Source organism: Gymnodraco acuticeps, unplaced genomic scaffold, assembly GCF_902827175.1.
Source record: "Gymnodraco acuticeps unplaced genomic scaffold, fGymAcu1.1, whole genome shotgun sequence".
Taxonomy (NCBI): Eukaryota; Metazoa; Chordata; class Actinopteri; order Perciformes; family Bathydraconidae; genus Gymnodraco; species Gymnodraco acuticeps.
The window spans coordinates 3,809,499-3,829,635 of NW_022990583.1; the positions used below are offsets into that span (position 1 = coordinate 3,809,499).

The 20,137-nt window shown below is 39.8% G+C and overlaps 1 protein-coding gene across 1 annotated transcript; it reads right to left on the minus strand.

Moving 5' to 3' along the window:
• Positions 1-3,375: 3,375 nt before the first annotated feature.
• Positions 3,376-19,674, minus strand: msh5 (mutS homolog 5). The gene is made up of 26 exons (XM_034228120.1): positions 19,378-19,674; positions 18,499-18,579; positions 18,009-18,132; positions 17,764-17,844; positions 17,396-17,449; positions 17,168-17,289; positions 16,830-16,939; positions 16,492-16,527; positions 16,234-16,316; positions 16,098-16,143; positions 15,263-15,401; positions 15,064-15,126; positions 14,844-14,972; positions 10,704-10,776; positions 10,441-10,550; positions 10,202-10,282; positions 9,814-9,901; positions 9,454-9,521; positions 9,045-9,163; positions 8,457-8,583; positions 7,356-7,505; positions 7,056-7,130; positions 5,608-5,754; positions 5,211-5,348; positions 5,046-5,119; positions 3,376-3,558 (listed from the first exon to the last, which is right to left on the minus strand). Exons 2-26 carry the CDS (start codon positions 18,565-18,567, stop codon positions 3,438-3,440), a joined length of 2,427 nt encoding a protein of 808 aa, XP_034084011.1. The 5' UTR covers positions 18,568-18,579; positions 19,378-19,674; the 3' UTR covers positions 3,376-3,437.
• Positions 19,675-20,137: the final 463 nt, after the last annotated feature.

The window sequence follows — 20,137 nt, forward strand, 5'->3', positions numbered from 1 at the left end:
CTAACGAGGTGAGAGCGGATAAGGATTGCAAGTCATTCAAACTCATGTGGCGGTCCGAAGGAGATTATTGTCTTCCAGCAGCAGCAGTCTAAAGCAGCTCTAAAGGTATTTGGCAACTGGACGTCCTGTTACCATCAGAGCTACTTGGATAATCACCTTTTTGTATCAAAATATGCTGTACTTGCAGTTATTTTGGATTTAAAATGGATTTCTAGCATGAGCTTAAAATCAAGACCCGAGAAGGGATTTCCAGCCACATTTAAAGGACAGATCAAAAACGTTTTATGCTCAAAAAGCACAAAATAGCTGTCTCCTTCACATTTCAAGAGCAAACGTGACACTTTTATTATTATACAAGATTGTGCAGGACAGTGGGCTCAGAAAACTAGGGCTTCGTCCCACTCCTGCACTACATGCTGCCAACTTTTTCTATTCATTTCAGTATCTATCTGGTTAATAAAAACACGATGCTGCTCTAAAACTTGGAGCACTCTCTGAATAACACAAGTTATCCACTCAGAGAAACTAATTCCAGACTGCTGCAGAATAAACAAAATATTTTGGAGATGCTCAAAAGCTCGGCAGAATGCAGCTCATCAGTTTGGCTTGATGTCCTTCAACAGCGCTCCAACACTTTCACACATTCAGCACCCCCTGAATAATGAATGTATCCAACAACACATTACATAAATGCTTCAAATCTGAATAATTCAAAGCCTTTCATCCAACTGTTGATAAGCGTACTGTATATCATCTGTTCTTCGCTGGGTTGTCTTTTTTTACTGCAGTCTTGCCACTTTGACCTTGCTTGGAATAGAAGTTTCCAAACTCAATGGGACCTAACTGTTACATGAAGTTCACGGAAAATGAAATTCGAAATCATTTTGATAATAATCTTACCAATTTGTTTAAATGATCTTACTGTTAGATATTTTCTCAACATGTTCAGTGCATCAAAGTGTCCTGTGTCTGTGGTGTGACTGTGGCTCAGGCGAGGAGAAGGCGGGGGTGCAGCTCTTTGAGTCGGACGCATTTGAAGAATGGAATATTCTCGAGTGTTTCCGTTGCGACCTGGGCTTCTGGGACACCTGCTTTACGACCAAAACGACCTGCAAGGCCGGGGAGCGCTGCTACACGGGCAAAGGGAAGGCAGGTGTGTTGGTTAGGATTGTGTTTTTTCTCAGTGAATGTTTATTCATTTAAATGTAAGCATTCAAAGAGTTTTAAAGTTGATCACCAATAGGGGCTACTTACAGTATGGAGGGTTTCTTTACCTTCATTCAAATGAAATGTAATGGCTTTTCGAGGAATTTCAAGAACCCAAAGATTTCAAATTATTAATCACTTCTCGGACTGACTCCTGTATTTCTTTGTATGTGGGTGTAGAACAGTTATGTATTAGTCCTCTGCAGTTAGTTCAAAATGCAGCCGCCTTTTCACAGGAAAAAGACAACAATTATTATTATTTTGCTTCATTTTAAAGGTCACATATCATGCTTTTCCGGTTATTACCCATCCCCTTGTGTGTTATGAAGGTTTTTATGCATGTAAATGGTGTGCAGAGTCAAAACCCTCAAAGTACACCATGTAGCGAGTAAAACTCTAAAACAGAAAATACCTCCCCAAAACGCCTCGTTGGAGATACGTCACTGTCAATTTGATTCTTCCGGGTACATCATGATGTCATGTCGTCCCCGGAACGAAATGGACCAATCCGTGGAGCCGTTACGTTACGTCCGCGGAGCCGTTACGTTAAACCCCCGCTGATTGGTCCAAATTGACCAATCCACGGACTTCCTCACACACTCAGTGCAGGCAGCTCTGCTGATCTCTCCTCCCTGGCTGCAGGCTGATAACAGACAGTTGGGATCGCGGCGAAATTCTCTCTGCAGACCCATTCTCACAGCGTTTATCAACTTTTTTCTTACTCAATATCAAGCCACACTTATTGTTTTTACTTCGGCTGTGACTTTGTGTGTGCTCAGGGTGAGTTTGGCTGTGTTTCGCTGTGTATCGCTAAACAAGGAAACCACACCTCCACGGAGCTCAGCGCGATTCACAACGTGGTCCCGACCAATCGGAGCACACTGGGCTCACAGGGAGGGGGGGGGGGGGCAAGAGCTGCAACGAGCCGTTTAGTGGAGAGAGTGAATACTGCTGAATACACATACTATACAGAGATGCTGTATGCGAAACCAATGTGAGTTTGGAACATTGAACAATGTAAATCTATTCTAGTAGACCTCAACAATGGAATTATGATCAGTGGAAAACCCCCCCTTATCTAGAACCATTCTTGTTTACTCATACTCCAGTTAAAGCACTGATGTCAATCAATCAGATGCTCCCAGATATATGTATGTTTAAGCTATTTATTGAGTCGATCTCCACTCCTTGACTTCATCTTCTGTTGTGTTTAGATTTAAATCAAAGTTAATTATGTTTCACTTTCTCAAGGCAGGTGGTGTGTGAAACAATGACAAAGAATGTTTTTACAATTTCCCAGTTACTGACGTTAAGTAAAAAAACATAAAAAAACGTTCAAGCACCTTCTGTCAATTCTTTCTATTTCATAAAAATACACCCAGAGATGCGGCCACGCTTCTGTCCTCAACAGATGGACTGTTGGTGAGAGCAGCCTTGGCCAGAAGAGGATGTCCAGGCTGCTCTCACCTTGACACTTTTATTTCTCTTTTGTAAAACATAGAGGCCTTGATCCTCTCCATTTTTCTGTCAAGGACGCGTGGGAACCATGTAATGTATTTAATTGACTTCCTATGTTATACTGAGCACCATCCTCTTGTCTTCCCAGCTGATACTCTGGACGTTAAGACTCTGGGTTGTGTGAAGGTGGAGGAGTGCGATGTGGAGAACACGGTGGAGCTCTTCCCGAACAGCACCATCTTTGTCATGACCAAACACTGCTGCAACACTCCTCTGTTCAACTCGGCGCACAAACTTCCACACGTCACACTTTTGTGTCTCACTGTGGCTGTCCTCACCACCTGGCACCTCAGCGAAGCCTCAACGAGAGCACGGTGATAAACAACCGGCATGTTTTAATGTTGTAAACACAAAAGAGAGCAAACGACTGGGAAGCTGAATGGACTGAACCATATGAAAGATGAACAATTGTTTTACAGAACTTTTTTTACTGAATCAAAAAATGATTACTTAAAATATTATTATGGCATGAACATATTAATTAATATTAATTAACAAACCATAGAGAACATCTGTTTGCATCCTGGCATTTCCACTGACACTTAGGCTCCAACATAAACCTTTGCAACACAGTCACAAGTCTTTTCATGTCATACACTTGTAGATATACAAATCAGTAAAACCATACCCTCTCCAGAAAACCAGCTGGAAACATTAGATAGTGAACAAACAAACTGACCACAGAGCAGTAGAACGTGCCTCAGCAGACCCGCTCAGCTGCGGTTCAGCAGATCCCCAGCAGAGGGCAGCAGATCCTCTTTCATGAAGTGCTGAAGGTCCAAATCTCTGTCCTCCAGGTCGAGGCTCAGGAATGCCTCCACCACTGTCCTGCACCTGTCCGTCACACACATACAAACATATCCTTTTCACATCCTCCTTAACTTCACTTTGTTATTCTGTGTAGCTGGAGTTGAGAGACAGTTTGCCTGAGAATCCAAATTAAATGTCTTTCCTCTTACCTGCACTCTTTTCATCAATCTAGATTTGTATGCTACTAGTTGCAGATGGTTAGAGAAATCGGCCACTAACGGCCCGTCCACACAGCGGCGTGCGTTGAAGCTTTCAACGCTTCTGCCCATTCACTTTGAATGGGGTGACGTCACTTTTAGCCGAACTGCATCGTGGGAAGCGACGTGGAGCGTTGCTGGCGTTGCTCGCGGCAAAAGTTGAGCAATGTTCAACTTTTGACGCCTCGGCAGAAGCGTCAGCCAATCGAATCATATGCCAGTACAAGCTCTATCCAATCAAACCGCTGCTTGTGTGTCAGGGGCGGGAGATTCATGTGATTGGTTGTTGGTCGAGTGTCAGACACGCCCGCCGGCAAGCGTCAACGCACGCCGCTGTGTGGACGGGCCGTAACGGCCCGTCCACACTACGGCGTGGAGCGTTGCTGGCGTAGCTGGCGTCAAAAGTTGAGCAATGTTCAACTTTTGACGCCTCGACGGAGGCGTCAGCCAATGAAATCCCGTTTATGCAAATCTGCCAGTACAAGCGCTAGCCAATCAAACCGCGTGTATGCTGGGAGAGACTACGCAGGTCATTTCCTCATATTCAAAAAAATGGAGGGAAAATTCATTATAGCGGTAGTGAATCACCCGGTGCTGTATGATCAGTCTCTGTTCATCTACCGGGATACAAACCAGAGGAGCGAGGCATGGAGGGAGGTGGCAGAGACAGTGGGTGAAACTGGTAGGTTTTCGCCTGTTTGGGGATTTTATATCCAGTTTACTTCGTTTTAACATTGCTATTGCTTTGTATGTCGGGGGCGGGAGATTCATGTGATTGGTTGTTGGTCGCGTTGCTCGCATAAAATCCCCAAGCTTCAGATACGCCCACCTCCAAGCGTCAACGCACGCTGCTGTGTGGACGCTCCGTAACAATCGGGAGGTTGGTGGATCAATTTCAGCCCCCTTTATCCTTGTGTAAAATACTTGACCCCAAATTACTCCCAATGGCATGGCAAGCTGTGTGTGTGTGTGTGTGTGTGTGTGTGTGTGTGTGTGTGGTGTGTGTGTGTGTGTGTGTGTGTGTGTGTGTGTGTGTGTGTGTGTGTGTGTGTGTGTGTGTGTGTGTGTGTGTGTGTGTGTGTGTGTGTGTGTGTGTGTGTGTGTGTGTGTGTGTGTGAATGATAGTTTCCTTGAGCAGGTGACACATTGCATGCCACCCCCTGCCTCTGTGTGAATGCTGCCTTGTGTATGTAAATCGCTTTGAGACTCAGCAAACTAGCAAACACTTCACATCTCGCACCAAAACAATCCACATTGATAAATATCAGTGCAGGTTAAGGGAAGTTTAAGTGGGGAACTTGCCCTGTAACAAACCTGTCAGCCTGCTCATCAGATGATGCTTTGTCAATGCGTTTGATGACTCTTCCTGTCCTGTACAGTTCAGAAACCTGGCAACACACACACACAAGAAATCAGTATATGTAAGCAGGTTCCTGTGTATCCATGTGCTTGTATTTATGTGTGTGTTTGTTTGTTTACCTCCACCCCTCTCTGCACGAGTCTGGCTGGCAGGCCTGCCAGTTTAGCGATATTGGCAGCATAGCTGGACTGGCAGATTCCCTCCTTGAGTTGGTACAGAAACACCAACTCATCCCCATCCACGGCTGTCTCTAGAGTCTAACACACACACACACACACACACACACACACACACACACACACACACACACACACACACACACACACACACACACACACACACACACACACACAGGTAGACTTCTAATAAGATCAAAATAATCTGGACTGGAGTCTCGTTAGCTAGTTGGTCATTTGGAAGTTGTCAACATGCAGCACATTAGTTTATCATCATGAACATCTATCGAGCATTAACAAGAAGCTTCAGGCTACATTGTGTTGCTGTAATCCTCAGTACCAGAAGAGAGAGCAGGCCAGAGGAGGGAAGCAGGCCCAGCTGCAGCAAACTGTGGAAGTTAGTGGCCAGCAGGACATGAGGAACTTCCCCCAGAGGTTTTCTCAGCCAGTGAGAGATGGATGCAGCCAGCAAGGACAGTCCATCCACCTGAAGAGGAGCATTTTACATTTGACTTTTGACAGGGGGCGTTTTGCATGTATATCCGAAAGTTAAGAGGAGAAACAACAAAAGAAAATGTGAGGTCAGACAGGTTTGACACGCAACAACCGAAGAAGCAGAAAAGAAAGCAAAAGCTGCCTAAATGTGACACATACACCACCTGCAGGTAAGAATGTAACAGTTACAGTTCGGTTTCTTTTTGTTGTCCAGCAGATATTACTAGGAATACTCAGATATACAATCATTAAAGTTCAGCTTGTTGCTGTGACAACACAGTTTGTTGCTTTTAGAGAATCCTTTTATATTTTTCAAGTCGACAACCTTTTCATTCAATATGCAAAATGTGTTAGCGCACAGTTGCTCAGTAATAGATCCAGCTTAACATAGATAACAAGTATTGATTATAGCCACTTTCTTGTCATTAGTATCTATGTACAGCGCTAGGATGGAACTTATTCGACCCATATTGAAACTATAAAAAATGATTTAGAAACCAAACCCTGAATGGTTATGAGCAGGACCTGTGAACTTGTTATTTCTTGTCGTTGACGGTTTTGGTTTACCTGTAAAGATGATTTGTTCTTGTTTTTGTACAAAGGAATGATTTGTTTAAAACAATGAATCAAATATCATGGATGCTGATGACGATGACCTGAACTTTTATTTTCATGAACAATGTACGCAAGAGGGGGTCGGACCAGAAACTTCTTCTTGCCCCTTTTGAACATGAAGGAAACAATTTAAGTATTTATTTGTATTATTATTATTTTTGTTGTTTGTTTTGAACATGTTCAAAAAATGTACTAATAATAAAATATTGGTATTAGTATATTATCATTTTTAGTTTTCTTCTTTCCTCTGTATCCTACACCAGTTTGTCTTTTAGGAACAAACAACTGGTGTGTACCTTCTCCAGAGTAACTCTGCAGACAGGAACAAAATGATGCTCTGCACATTTCCCAGTATCCAGCAGGAAATGTACACCAGTTGCTAATTCTGAAATATAAAGAAATATATTTGAAACTAAATGAAAGTCAGCAGTCTTTGCAGTCTTTATTTCTCCTCTTGCCTGCAGGAGGCGCACACTCACACCTCTCTGTAAATGAGCAGCTGCTGCTGTTTTCTGCTGACAGGAGGCACATGTTGGGCTGAAGGTCTGTTGTGCGTTTGCCCTAAATGAGATAATGCCGTCTGGAATTAGTTTCAGGCGCCTCACATTCGCAACCCTGTTTGTCCTTGTTATGTGTTTATGTTTAGTTCACAAAGTGCTGGAACAGGTTTTTGCTTACTGTGTTAGTTCCTTTCCCAAATTCATCGATGAGAACTAACGAGTTGCCAGTACTGCTGTTGATTGCGTGGGCCATCTGGAGAATAGAGACAAAGTTTGGTTTTATTGTGTGAAAATGTGTGTGTTATGGCAGGTGGAGAGTTGGAGTGGAGTGGGAGGACAGTTCATAACTTGTATTTCCACACACACACACACACACACACACACACACACACACACACACACACACACACACACACACACACACACACACACACACACACAGTTACTTATGGGCATACAAAGTGTGTGTGTTCGGTACCTGGTTAAGGTCTATCATGAAGGTGCTGAGGCCAACAGACACAGACTCTCTGCTCTGCATGCGGGTAAAAATGCCATCCAGCAGACCAATGTCCGCCTCCTTCGCGGGCACGTCTGAGCCAATCAGAGCCATGAACACAATCAGACCAACCTGACAAGTCAAATCAGAAGAGATCAGGGTTGGATGATGAGTGATGATGAGTGATGATGAGTGATGCTGTGTGAACTTGACCAAACGGGAGAGCAGAGATACAGAAGGGCTGGATATTGTCTAAGATTTTGGATAACCTAATAAAGCATCATTGCCTTTTCCTGGTTTAAATGCTGCACTACATTAAATAAATGAACTTTTACTACTACAAAACTGTTCCAGCAGGTCTATTAGTATTAGTCACTTTTTCCTTATATCCACATTACTGATACAATTAGGTAAATATGTTATGTTATGAAAGCACCAATAGTCAAACAACAATATCCTCGTAATATCTATATCAAAAAGGGTTTATCAGAAATGTTGTGATATTTAATTTTCTTCATATAACCCAGCACTAAGGCACATCTGTGATTTTAAAATCAGCCTGGATGACACAATTCCTCCTGAGGGTAAAATTAAGACATTCTCATTAGGACACCCTATTGTCACCCTTAATTACTGCACTCTAAATGGGTTTTTAAGATTAAATTGCAAATGACAGCTTCAAGGCTTTTTCTGATACCCATAATTAATTAAGTTAGATAGTTGAAAGAGACAATATATATCTGCATGCCATCCTGACAGCAGACTGCTAAAGGGGAAACCACTGTAGCTGAATAAACAGTTTTTAAAAGCAGATAATGAAGAAGATGAAGATTTGTAATCAGTATTGTATCTCACTTATATAGTTTCACTGGGCTTTGGTTTCGCAGTAACCACTTGCCTGAACACAGCTCAGCACTGGGTGGAGCAAAATAATATTGGTTTGCCTGCTGGTGTGCATGACATATACATATGGGTGTGGTTTCCACTTTAAAGCAGTTTGATCTGATCAAAATGAAAGTAGGAGGAAAACATAGTAATTAATAAACGTTGGTAGCATGAAATAAGTGTGCTGGTTTGCCTCACCTGTTTGAGGTAGATGCTCTTGCCCGATGAGTTGGGGCCAGTGATGACCTTCACTCTGCTGTGTGACTCTGAGCTCTGGAAGGAGTTGGCCACAAACACAGGAGAGCACAACTCTAACAGCGGGTGTCTAGAAGACATACAAATACAGACATTCATGAGTACTTTACTACACTCTCATACTGAATACAACCACAGATGGATTATTTAATTGGCCTATTGGGCACAGGCCCAAAGGAAGGCCATAGGAGCCAATGGCCAGCTGGACCGTCGCCTGTTTGAATTAATATTTATAGTTGGAAAGTAAATCAAACAACTACAAGGAGACACAAAACAACCACAAAGAAGGTAATGGAGCCAGACGAGGAACAATAAGATGCACAATACACACAAAGATACGCTATTAACCTACAAACGTCTGTGCCCAAGGACCGTACACATCAAATGCTTTGGTGTGTGGGTATGTGTATTTTGTATGTGATTATTAATCAAAGTATTGGTAGATTAGCTTACATGACATGAATGTTAATTGAAGTTTTAAACTACAAAAAGTTCCTTAATGATAGTTTCCATCAGTGTGTGAATGCCAACCTGCCCTGTGTGATGGAGATCTTCCTGTGGCTGGACAGTTTGGGCGAGGTGTAGCCGTACTCCTGGGAGGCGCTGCTCAGGGCCATCAGACAGTCCAGCTCAGCAGTGAGATCCAGAACCTGCACCACACACACATTACACACTGGTAGTTCAATAATCACTTCAATAAAACTTTATAACCCTGAAAGTCTTTATCTTAATAAAAACTAATTGCTTCTCTAACATTAGTTTAATTGCCAAGCTGCAATAGCTAGAACACTTAAACCAGAGCTGCAATATTGTAATGACACATTTTCATCATCCAAACTTAATGCTCAGTCTCGCCTCAAAAATCACAATAAAATGTGCAATTACAGCATGTAGCAATAGCACCATCTGTCACCGGGTGTGCGGAGCGATGCTCACTAACCTTGTAAAGGGAGGCGCTCCTCTCGAGGACTGCGTTCTGCAACTGTGTCATTACTGCCGTCTCCATGTCTGAGGGATAAGATAAGATAAGATAGTACTTTAATGATCCCATTTTGGGAAATGTTTGTGTTGCGGCAGCATAAAAAGACATGGCATTGTACAACACAAATTAAAAGAAATAAACAAGAAAGTAGAAAATATATATGTTGAATTTACAAATGAACAATAACAAGAGATAAAGCTTAAGTTAAATTAATAGGAAGTATACAGCCAGGAATGCCTTTAGTGGTTTAAGTAATTTATGAAAAATCCAGGTAAACAAAAATGAGATAAAGATTCTGTTTGTTAAAAAGTTAAAGACCTCTGATGTCACAGTGCAAGTCTCCTAGGAGGTCGTCTAGCTCCTTGGTTCTCTGACTGCGGTAGTGCAGACGGTCCTCTGACAGGAACTACTCCACAAGGCAAAGGTATTAAACAACATTACATTACATTTCACTTGTTAGACGCCTTTATCCAAAGCGACTTACATACATTCAGTACTGTGGGCAATCCCCACAGGAGCAATTTGGGGTGAAGTGTCTTGCCCAGGGACACAACGACATGCTGACTGCAGTGGGACTCGGACTCGAACTTGCTACCCCCTGATTCGAAGTTCAGCACACTATCCACTGAGCCACAGCCTCTCATGAGGATTTTATTTTGAAGAATGCAAACTAACACAATTAACACATTGACAAGATCCTACAAACCATAAAATCAAGCCCCTCTATCTCAAAATCCTCCTTCTCCGCCATGCTGGGCAGGCGAGGGACAGACAGCAGGAATCCAATCTGTGAGGGCAATTTAAGAATGATATATGAGGTGCAACATAGACTCAATTTCCACCATATCTGAGATTATAAGTATATGTGGGCTCAACCCAGATGAGTAAGTATAATGTTGTTGTTTGACAGATCCACTGGTAGCTGTGTGTGTAAAGCTCAGAGACCAGAGGGATGTAGATGACGCAGCAGGAGGGAATGCGAGCGTCCAGATGTTCCAGCTCTCTTCTGGCCACATCTGTCAGGAAGTCGGACAATCCCATCATCCTCCTCTTCTCTGACAGAAAGAAAGGAGTACTGTTAGGACTTTGAATCAATAAACAATATACACTTTTAAACAAAGCCTCAAACACATAGATTTTGGATCAGGTTTTTTAAATTTATTATTATACCACTCTTTCAGTTTTGAGTGCAGTTTGGAGATACCTACTGTCATCGATTGCTGGGTCCACGTCAGGTTTGATCGTGAAGCGGTTCTCGGCTATGCTGGTTTCAAAATCCACCTATATGTTCCGTATCAAAGATAGAGTCAAACTCATTAATACCAATCTAATAAGTAACATGTTATAATGTAATAATGGGCAGTTGTATGAAAAAACGAATATAGAGCCTGGGATTAATATTCAGATGTAATAACTTTACAAACATTAAAGGTGGGGTAGGTAATTCACTTCAGAAACACTTTTTGTTATATTCCATGGAATGCTCTTAACATCCCGATAGCAATGAATATCTTAAATGCTTTGACAATAAATACATGAAAAAATGTCATCTGTGGAAGCCGTAGCGCTGTAAAAAGCACGACCAATCATCTGAGATGGCTCGGCTATAATAATTGGATGGCCTACGTGCCTGTGCAACCCAGTCTCACGGCATTTCGTGTTCACCAACACGATTTGCCCCTTTTTTTCGTGTTGCACAGCACGATTTTAAAAGCAATGTATTTCTACTGCCTGCAGCACGTATTTTTCTCCGGTCGGGTCTTGGGAGACCGGAAGCTGTGTGGTTCATAAAAACATGTTCTTACTCAATATCAAGCCACAGTTATTGCTTTTATTTTAAATCGTATAATTTCGGACTTTTGTTGCCGTCTGTGAGGAAAATAAATGGGGCTCAGAGCCTCAGGATACTGAAATCTGTATTTTTAAAATCTTTTTTTCCTTCTAATTTGTTATTCTTTTCAAAATAACACACTGTTATTTACTCACCAATAACACACAATTATCCTTGCTTTTATTTATTGGTTTAATTCCATAATCTCGGGCTTTTTTGGCGTCCGTCAGGAACTGAATTTCAAAATAAAAATAACCGGAAACAGACGTAGGCATTTCGAGCGATTACCCAAGATCCTCAGCTATGGTTTTAAGCTCGCTTATTGGATGTTTTAGCCGCAATGCATGCTGGGATTTGGTGTTTATATGATATGAAATCCGGAAAACATTTTAAAAGAATAAAATAATACTTAATTCCGAGCGCTCTTGCTTTTCTCTTTGAAAGTCATCACATAACGGCATTGTAATACACGGTTCGGCTGCATTGTATATTACAGATCTGCCGTAGTTCTTTATGTATAGAGCCCTGATGAGAAGACCTTTGGAAAAACTGAGAAAATGCCGCCGAAACTGAATACTTGACGTGGATCATAAATATATTCAACAATTAAACAACATCTTCAATTTCTCTTCACACAATACGTCTCCTTGCAGTATCAACACTAATTCGGCTGACTTTTACATTTGATCTAATTCACAGATAGGTTATATTTAAACCATAACGGTGCACAGCTGATATAAAAGGACTGTAGTTTTTAAAGATATTACTGATTTTCTTTGAATGTAAGAATGTAAATACTGAGTCTGAAATAGTATAGCAATATGCTGTAAAATTATGTGAAAGCATGCATAAAACTACACATCTTCAGATGTACGAAAACATAAGTGTCCTACATTTATAATACAAAGTTATTATGGCTGTGTGTACCTTGTGTGCACCTCCTAGTGGTTAAAGCATGTTATTGAATTATTGTTATATTTGATTACAAAAATATTAAGAGTACATACTTTCATAGGGGGAAAGTATAAATATAGAATGTAAAAAATCAAGAAGATACTCCAAGTGATCTCTACAATAAAACAGTTTAGTGCAGAATGTACAAAGATATTAATAGGAGGAGGTGCAAAACAGAAAAACGAATTAACCGTTATTTAAACATTAAATAACAGATTAAGGTCTTCTTTTAAATAAGAAAAACACTTTGGGGGTATCTATCTACAGATAAATATTAAGCCTGACAAAGTACTTAACGTCTAATATATTGCTTTCCTGCAATGTTAACTATGTTGAAGCACTTATTTTTAACTGATATTATACATATGAATTATACCCTTATGTATGTAGATAGAATAAGAAATTTGCAGAATATGACAGTTTGATGGTGGAGGTACACACATATTGATAGATGTCTTGTTGAGGAACCTGTGACCCAAGTGTTTCATTCATTGCATAACTACACCGTAGTTGTGTATATGATATGTCAATAAACCTTTGAAAATCTTGAAAGGGATGTGCAAAATAGCCATAATATACAGTCTTTAATTAACTATTAGTAGAGAATAACGAGTAATGAATATACTTTATTACTCGTTTCCATTCATGTCAATTGCAGATACATGTTTAGTCTTCTCAAGCACCAACTATCAAATATCTCTCCTGATTGTTGGCACTTGACAATCACCTTACCTGAATTTTACTCAGGTGTAACTAAAGTCTGATTTAAGGGTTGTTTATATTTCACATAATTAATCAGAATCTGCAAAGTAACTCAAATAAATGCAGTGGAGTAAAAATACCAGGTTAACCTCTGAATTGTAGTGGAGTATAATTACAAAGTAACAATGAGCTGTCATGTGGGTATTAATGCTGCGCATTATGGACACAAGCGATTTTCACCCATTTATTAATTATATGTTTTACATTTGATAACACCAATGTGTTTAATACTGACAACTTCTAATTGTGGGAAAAACGAAAACGTTCAGTAGAGACGTCCCATAGAACATTTTGCGAAACACAATAGCCAGCATGTGTAGTTCTGGGGGGGCGTTCGATTCCAGTTTTGGATAGTCTGGCGTGGGTGGTTTCGTTCCATTTCACACAGCTGTTTGACGCTCTGCGTAACCTTACGGGACTGTAGTCCTAAACGATAGCTAGGGATTATGGGTAGTGTAGTGTCTTCGACCATCCTAAACTCAGAAATGTTGACAATCGCAATGATGCTCGAAATGTCCCTTATAGGCCTACGTCTGCTTCCGGTTATTTTTATTTTGAAATTCAGTTCCTGACGGACGCCAAAAGAGTCCGAGATTATGGAATTAAACCAATAAATAAAAGCAAGGATAATTGTGTGTTATTGGTGAGTAAATAACAGTGTGTTATTTTGAAAAGAATAACGAATTAGAAGGAAAAAAATATTTTAAAATACAGATTTCCGTATTCTGAGGCTCTGAGCCCCATTTATTTTCCTCACAGACGGCAACAAAAGTCCGAAATTATACGATTTAAAATAAAAGCAATAATTGTGGCTTGATATTGAGTAAGAACATGTTTTTATGAACCACACAGCTTCCGGTCTCCCACGACCCGACCGGAGAAAAAGACGTGCTGCAGGCAGTAGAAATACATTGCTTTTAAAATCGTGCTGTGCAACACGAAAAAAAGGGGCAAATCGTGTTGGTGAACACGAAATGCCGTGAGACTGGGTTGGCCTGTCAGCCTTGTGCACAAACTTATCTCGTGCCCTCATTGGTCGTGTGCGCGTTCGTGTGTGTTGGAGGAGGGACTCTGTAAGGAAGTCTCAAGGAAGGGGCAGATTTTTTTTCGGTTGTGTACTTTCCAATTCTAGCGCACTCGAGCTGGTTTCTCCATTCTTACCTACCCTACCTTTAAGTGTTACATTAACGAGAAACAAACATGTTTATATTCTCTGAGATGAAAGGAAAAAACTTGGAAAAAAGCGTAGTTGTTTTTTTCCGAAGGAACCGCATTTCATCCCTTTGCAAGATTGGGCAACCGCACATCACATATCCCACCGGGGAAATACCAAATAAGTGAGAATATGCAACATTTAGAAGAGGGGGATATCCTTCCTCATTTAATCATATATGTTGTTTACTTCTGAATAGCTCCACATCACAGCAAAGTCTCTTCAAAGTCTAGATGCTTTTGATAATATGGTGATATTTGGCTAAAATCCCTAATATTTCAAAATCTAATTTAAAAGTATAATATAGGCTACTATATTTATCAAAAGAATAATTTGGCAATGTCACCCACTTAAGCTGGCATAATGCATGTAAAGGAGAGCTGTCTGTGATGCAATGATGTTGTTTGTGTCTTGCAAAGGGAAGTGCTGTTGTTTCTTTACAAAAAGGAAACACTATTCTTCCTAGTTTTTTTCTAGTGATCTTTCAACTTTATTCTTGTAAATTCCAATTTATTTTATTGGAATTGTATCGCCCCAGTTCCTGCTCTGCAAAACTATCTGTACAATATGTATTATTATGTGTCTCACAACTCGGCTGATGAGGGTGGCAATATGGTGGAGGTCGTCAGACAACCCTTCACTGATATCCCGGAAGAGATGAATGGACTGAGGCAGGTGTCGCACTGTGTCCCTGATACACACTGCGTTGTACACTGTCTGACAAACACACACAATACAACATTTTGCACACATCCAACAAAGCCTGTCATGGTGCGTAAGGTGCATGTGGTAATACTACAGCTCCAACCTTGTAGAGACACTGCCAGTCAGTCACTTTGGTGTGAGAGAGAGACATCCTGCGCAGAAGAGTCTAACACACACAAGCATACACACAGACTGGGTTAGCAGACACATATGATCTACTCTCAGGTGGCGACACAGCTTTTTTTAAAGATAAATGGATACAAATAAGGAGAAAAAAGGGGGAAATCAATGAGAGTTGTTACTGGTATGTTTCTGATGTTGCGTAGCGAAGACTGAAGGGTGTTCAGGGCGTCAGAGTTACGGGGCGACGTGAAGAAACGAATCACTTCCTGTCTCCTTTGTAACACAGCCAGGTCCTGTGTTGGCCGCATAAACCACTGGCTGAGAGAGAAGAGGACAAACCTTACACTTGAGGTATATCACTTGTATATAGACTCTATTTCACTATTTTTCTTTTTGTATTTACTTGCACTATTTTTTTTAAATGTTTTTCTGTTTTAGTGTTGCACTGTTGGAGGAGCCTGTGACCTAAGATTTTCCTCGTCATAACTACACTGTAGCTATGTTCGTATGACCAATAAAAGCCTTGAACCTTGATATTAATAAACCAAAAGTACGCATGAGCAAACTTATAGTAGTATTTTTCTGTCACAACAACCACAGAAACCCAGATTTGTGAATCAAAAAATATGAAAAAAATAATGGGTATGTGTGTATGTAATGTGTGCAAGGAAACAGGCCAGAATTATATAAATGTATATTCCCATAATAAACACAGCTTGTACTGTATCAATAGAGATAAAGCATGATGGTGGGAAAGCTGGAACATTTATCGTGTTGCCATAGATACAAGCAGTAGTACGTAAACCTTGACATTTTCATGACCGCAGCATCTTCCAGATCAACGGCATACATTTTGCATCACTGTTATACAACATAGTGGTAACATTTTGTTTAACTTCATACTGAATACCTAATGAAGGAAATAACAGCAATTTTCTAATTAAAGCCTTTTATTGTCTTTAAAATGAAATAAAGACAGCTTTTATTTGTTCTGTTGAGTCTTGTGATTCCCACCGTAGCAGTTTGGAGCCAAATTTGCACCTGCAGCGGTTCAGAATCCCTGCAACACACCATAAAGCAGTTAAATTAATGTTAAACAATCAGACATAAATAATGTTTTACTGTAATGGGTACCATTGAGGCGACGCACCATAAAGACTGAGTCCTTCCTTTTCACCTGAATGCAGCTTGTACACTGATGGGTGAAGCTCTGATTTGAAGATCTGCAGTACACTGAAGCAAATACAAAGTGCACAGCTCCACTCAGCACATACAGTATACTAAACAGCTGCACAGTAGGTTTGAGGTATGGAACAACAAACAATGAATGGAATATTTAGTAAATCAGCTTTCAGGGACATACTGTATATTTAATAAAGAACCTCTTTGTAATAGAGAGCACTCTTACCTGTAGGTGTCTCGGTCAATGCAAACAACACCTTTACTATATTTGGAAGAAACAATGCACATTTTAGTATTATTTTTCATTAATAAAAACTTCTGCATCACACAAGACCAATTTGGTCTAACTGTAGAGAGTATAGAGAAAACGTAATGTAAATGTAATATAAAACGCAATGGCACAAATGCATGCCACCAATAAACAAAACCTGTGAGGCTTAAAGGAGAGCAGTGAAAAACACTTCTCATTGACAAAACTTATAAAGGTCCTCGTTACAGATAATGTGTGACCACAGTCCCGTGTGTGTGTGTATGCGTGCAAAGCTACACTATTATGTGTCTTACAGCGTGTAGGCGTTGAACTGCAGGATAGGAACTCCAACACTGCTGTCTTCCAGCTCCACTCCCACTCTCCTCCTGTCCAGACATTTCAACAGAGCGCCCACTGCCCTCAGCTACACAACGGATGGATGGACACGGACGGACACACACACACACACACACACACACACACACACACACACACACACACACACACACACACACACACACACACACACACACACACACACACAACACACACACACACACACACACACACACACACACACACACAGTTCGTGATCAGCTCCTTCACATCGATGGACAAAATGAATAGGATGACATGTAGAAAGCTGACTCACCATCAGGGGAGAGTCAAAGGAGATACAAGAGGAGAGGTAAGACATTTTGTCTCTCTCTGAAGTGGAGGCAGGAAGGAAAGGCAGATGGGCAGAAAGAAGTCTCTGCTTTCCCACCTCCAGACCTGCAACATTCAATATGGACTCATAATCTGTTCATTGTGGAAATCATGAATAAAGAAGATCCTGCCTAAGATTGCTAAAAAATATTATAGGTGGGAGACTGTTTACCAAAATCAACATATGGATAAGTAACCACCTCGGGTTTGTAGTCCAGGTTTGAACCTGGGATACAACAGGAGACAGTTTGAAAAATAAAACAGCATGTTTTATGAAATAAATGTTACAAAGCAGTGGTTTCACATGACAATATTGTTTCACTGAAGTCTCAGTAAAAGCATTTCAGAGCTATGTATACTAGTTATACAATCACTCTTCTCCCTTATCACACTATCTTTCTGCAGTGTCGAGCATCCTTAATCTAATTGTATTCCCCTTGACCTAGAAACTTCTAGTCTCGCACCATGTCAAAAAAATTCTGACAGACATTTTTCTCATTTGCCCGCCCTATACTGAGATGTTTGTCTCTCAGAACTCACCAAGTTGTTGCAAGAACCGTGTCATGCAGCGCTCCTGCTTTGCACTGGTAATTATTACATGAGGACTAACCTCCTGGATGACTAAACAGGGAAAAAAGGAGATACAATAAGTATAGTAAGGCAAGCACAAGTGTCAGATCACACATAATTGTCATCTCTGAGCTAATGAAATTACATAGAAAATAGAAATGTAATCTTATATAGGGTAGAGACTGATATTATGTAACAGGCAGTGTTTTGTTTACCTCTGGCCAGCAGGTGGAGCTCATGGTTGTCGGGACTGTCTCTCATGTAGTTTAAAGTGGAGTCCTTACTGTCAAAGAAGCAGAGGCCAATCTGTCCATGCTGGGCTACAACACTCAGTAAAATCTGGAAAATAACAAATACATGAATTTGCATCTGCTGCCAAAATCGATCTATCCTTCCAAGTATTTATTAAAAACACATAAATGTACAAAAAAACATAAATGTATACAAAAACATAAACTGTATTAAAATAATAAATAATATAAAAATAAATAGAATTAAGATACAGTAACTTCAGTATATGAAATTATTTAATAAAAAAAATGTTGTTCTTCTTTAAAGAGTTCACTGTAACAATTTACTGGCATTTTCTTAGTGTTGTAAGTTGGCGAGTCTTAACATATTCCTTGTATTCATATAAAACACTGAGTGAAACTTGGGGTAACTTGTTGTTGCATTAAAATGTATTAGAGTGACTTCTGAACTTACCGCAGGTGAGTCTTCCTCCTCTTCTTCAACCATATGTATGCCCGGTTGACCAAAAATGAACCCTGCCATGATCAGTCAGTTCTAGATATGAAATATCAAAGCAAGGTAATAATTTCATGTTTTTAATAAGTTGACTTTCTAACAGTGGGCCCGAAGTACTTAATTGTGTTACTTTAGTGATATACTACTGCATAACAGTAAGTGGTTACAATTGATAGTCTTTAACTGAAAATGTGCTTACGTAAGAGCACAAAAGTATAAGAATACATTTATACTTAGTCATTTGTACAGATTGGCCCATTTCAAAGTACGTAATATATTATTGAATTATAATTATTAACACTTGAATCTTTCCAGTGCTCTAATGATGCAGCTGGTTTTATAGGTGGAGCTCATTTAGAGTAAAGCATATACATTTTACATATTAATTTACTTACTGCTGTGAATGTTCCCCTTTGTGCCAGTAAAGCCTAATTGATGCAATAATATATTTAGTATTAATAATAACAATAATAATATATTGTATTTTTGAAAAGTAACTGCAAGGTAACTAGTAACAAAAGCATCGAGTAAATGAAGTGATAGGCACAATATGTCCCTGAGTTGTGGTGGAGTAAAAAGTAGCAGTACATGTGAATAACGTTCCTAAAGTACAAGTACCAACTATGTTTACTTCATTAAAGTACATTAAAGTACCACTAAACCAACACAATGTTTAAATGTAATGCGCGAAAAACTAAAACATTAGCTAGTTAGAAAGCTAGCATCCAGGTTAATTGTTTAGCAAACAAAGTGGAGTTAGCTAGGCGAGCTACTTAACTAACTAAAGTGAACTACCATAAAAGCAGAATCTGTATCAGTTAGCTAACATTTACTTACAGGTCGGGTTATGACTTTTCATAGTAAAGATAACAGGCTATAGGTATCGACTTATAATTAAACAGTTGAAAAGTACTTTGTGTGGTGATTGTTTGTTAGATTGGTAGCTAGCTTAACTCAGTTTACCTTCATGTACGCACTTTGGCACGCACGCTTTTTTTGTGCGCGTGTGTTCCCCTGGCCTGTTGTCATGACAACATTGCCTCCGTATCACTGATTTAAATGTATTGAGAATAACTGTTTGATGTTTTGTTATTTTCTATTAAACAATATGTGACCATTTATTTTGAATTGGGTTAGAAAAAAAGGCTATGAAGATATTTGTATGTTTTTATTTTAATTTGGGACATTTTATATTTTAGAAGTAGGCTATATACTTTAGTGATACCTTTACTTAACATTTACCATTACTGAGTTAAACAACTAACTTTCTTAAACCTAGCTGTTGATAAAAGAAAAGAAAATATATATCATTGGTTTAAATGTTTGTGAGTCGCTTTGGATAAAAGCATCAGCTAAATTAAATGTAATGTAATGTTATAAATAAAAAGTACATGTATATGTATGGGCAACGTAGCAGCTGAGCTGAGCAGGCTTTTGTATATTAATTCAGAGATTTAAGATTTTCATGGTTTTGTTTGAAAGTTAAAGGTCCCATGACATGGCCATTTCCAGTGTTTATGTGAAATTGTAAACTTACAATGGTGTTTGTTAGCAACCATAAAATGACACCAGTAATGACAAACAGATGAGAATGCTG

Bases quoted from the DNA above. Each gene is read 5' to 3' on its own strand.
- msh5 (XM_034228120.1), bottom strand. From the start codon at position 18,567: ATGGCAGGGTTCATTTTTGGTCAACCGGGCATACATATGGTTGAAGAA. The intron at 16,144-16,233 runs GTGCGTCGCCTC...GGTGTGTTGCAG, and splicing joins GGAAGGACTCAGTCTTTATG to GGATTCTGAACCGCTGCAGG. The intron at 8,584-9,044 runs GTTGGCATTCAC...TATGTCTTCTAG, and splicing joins ATCTCCATCACACAGGGCAG to ACACCCGCTGTTAGAGTTGT.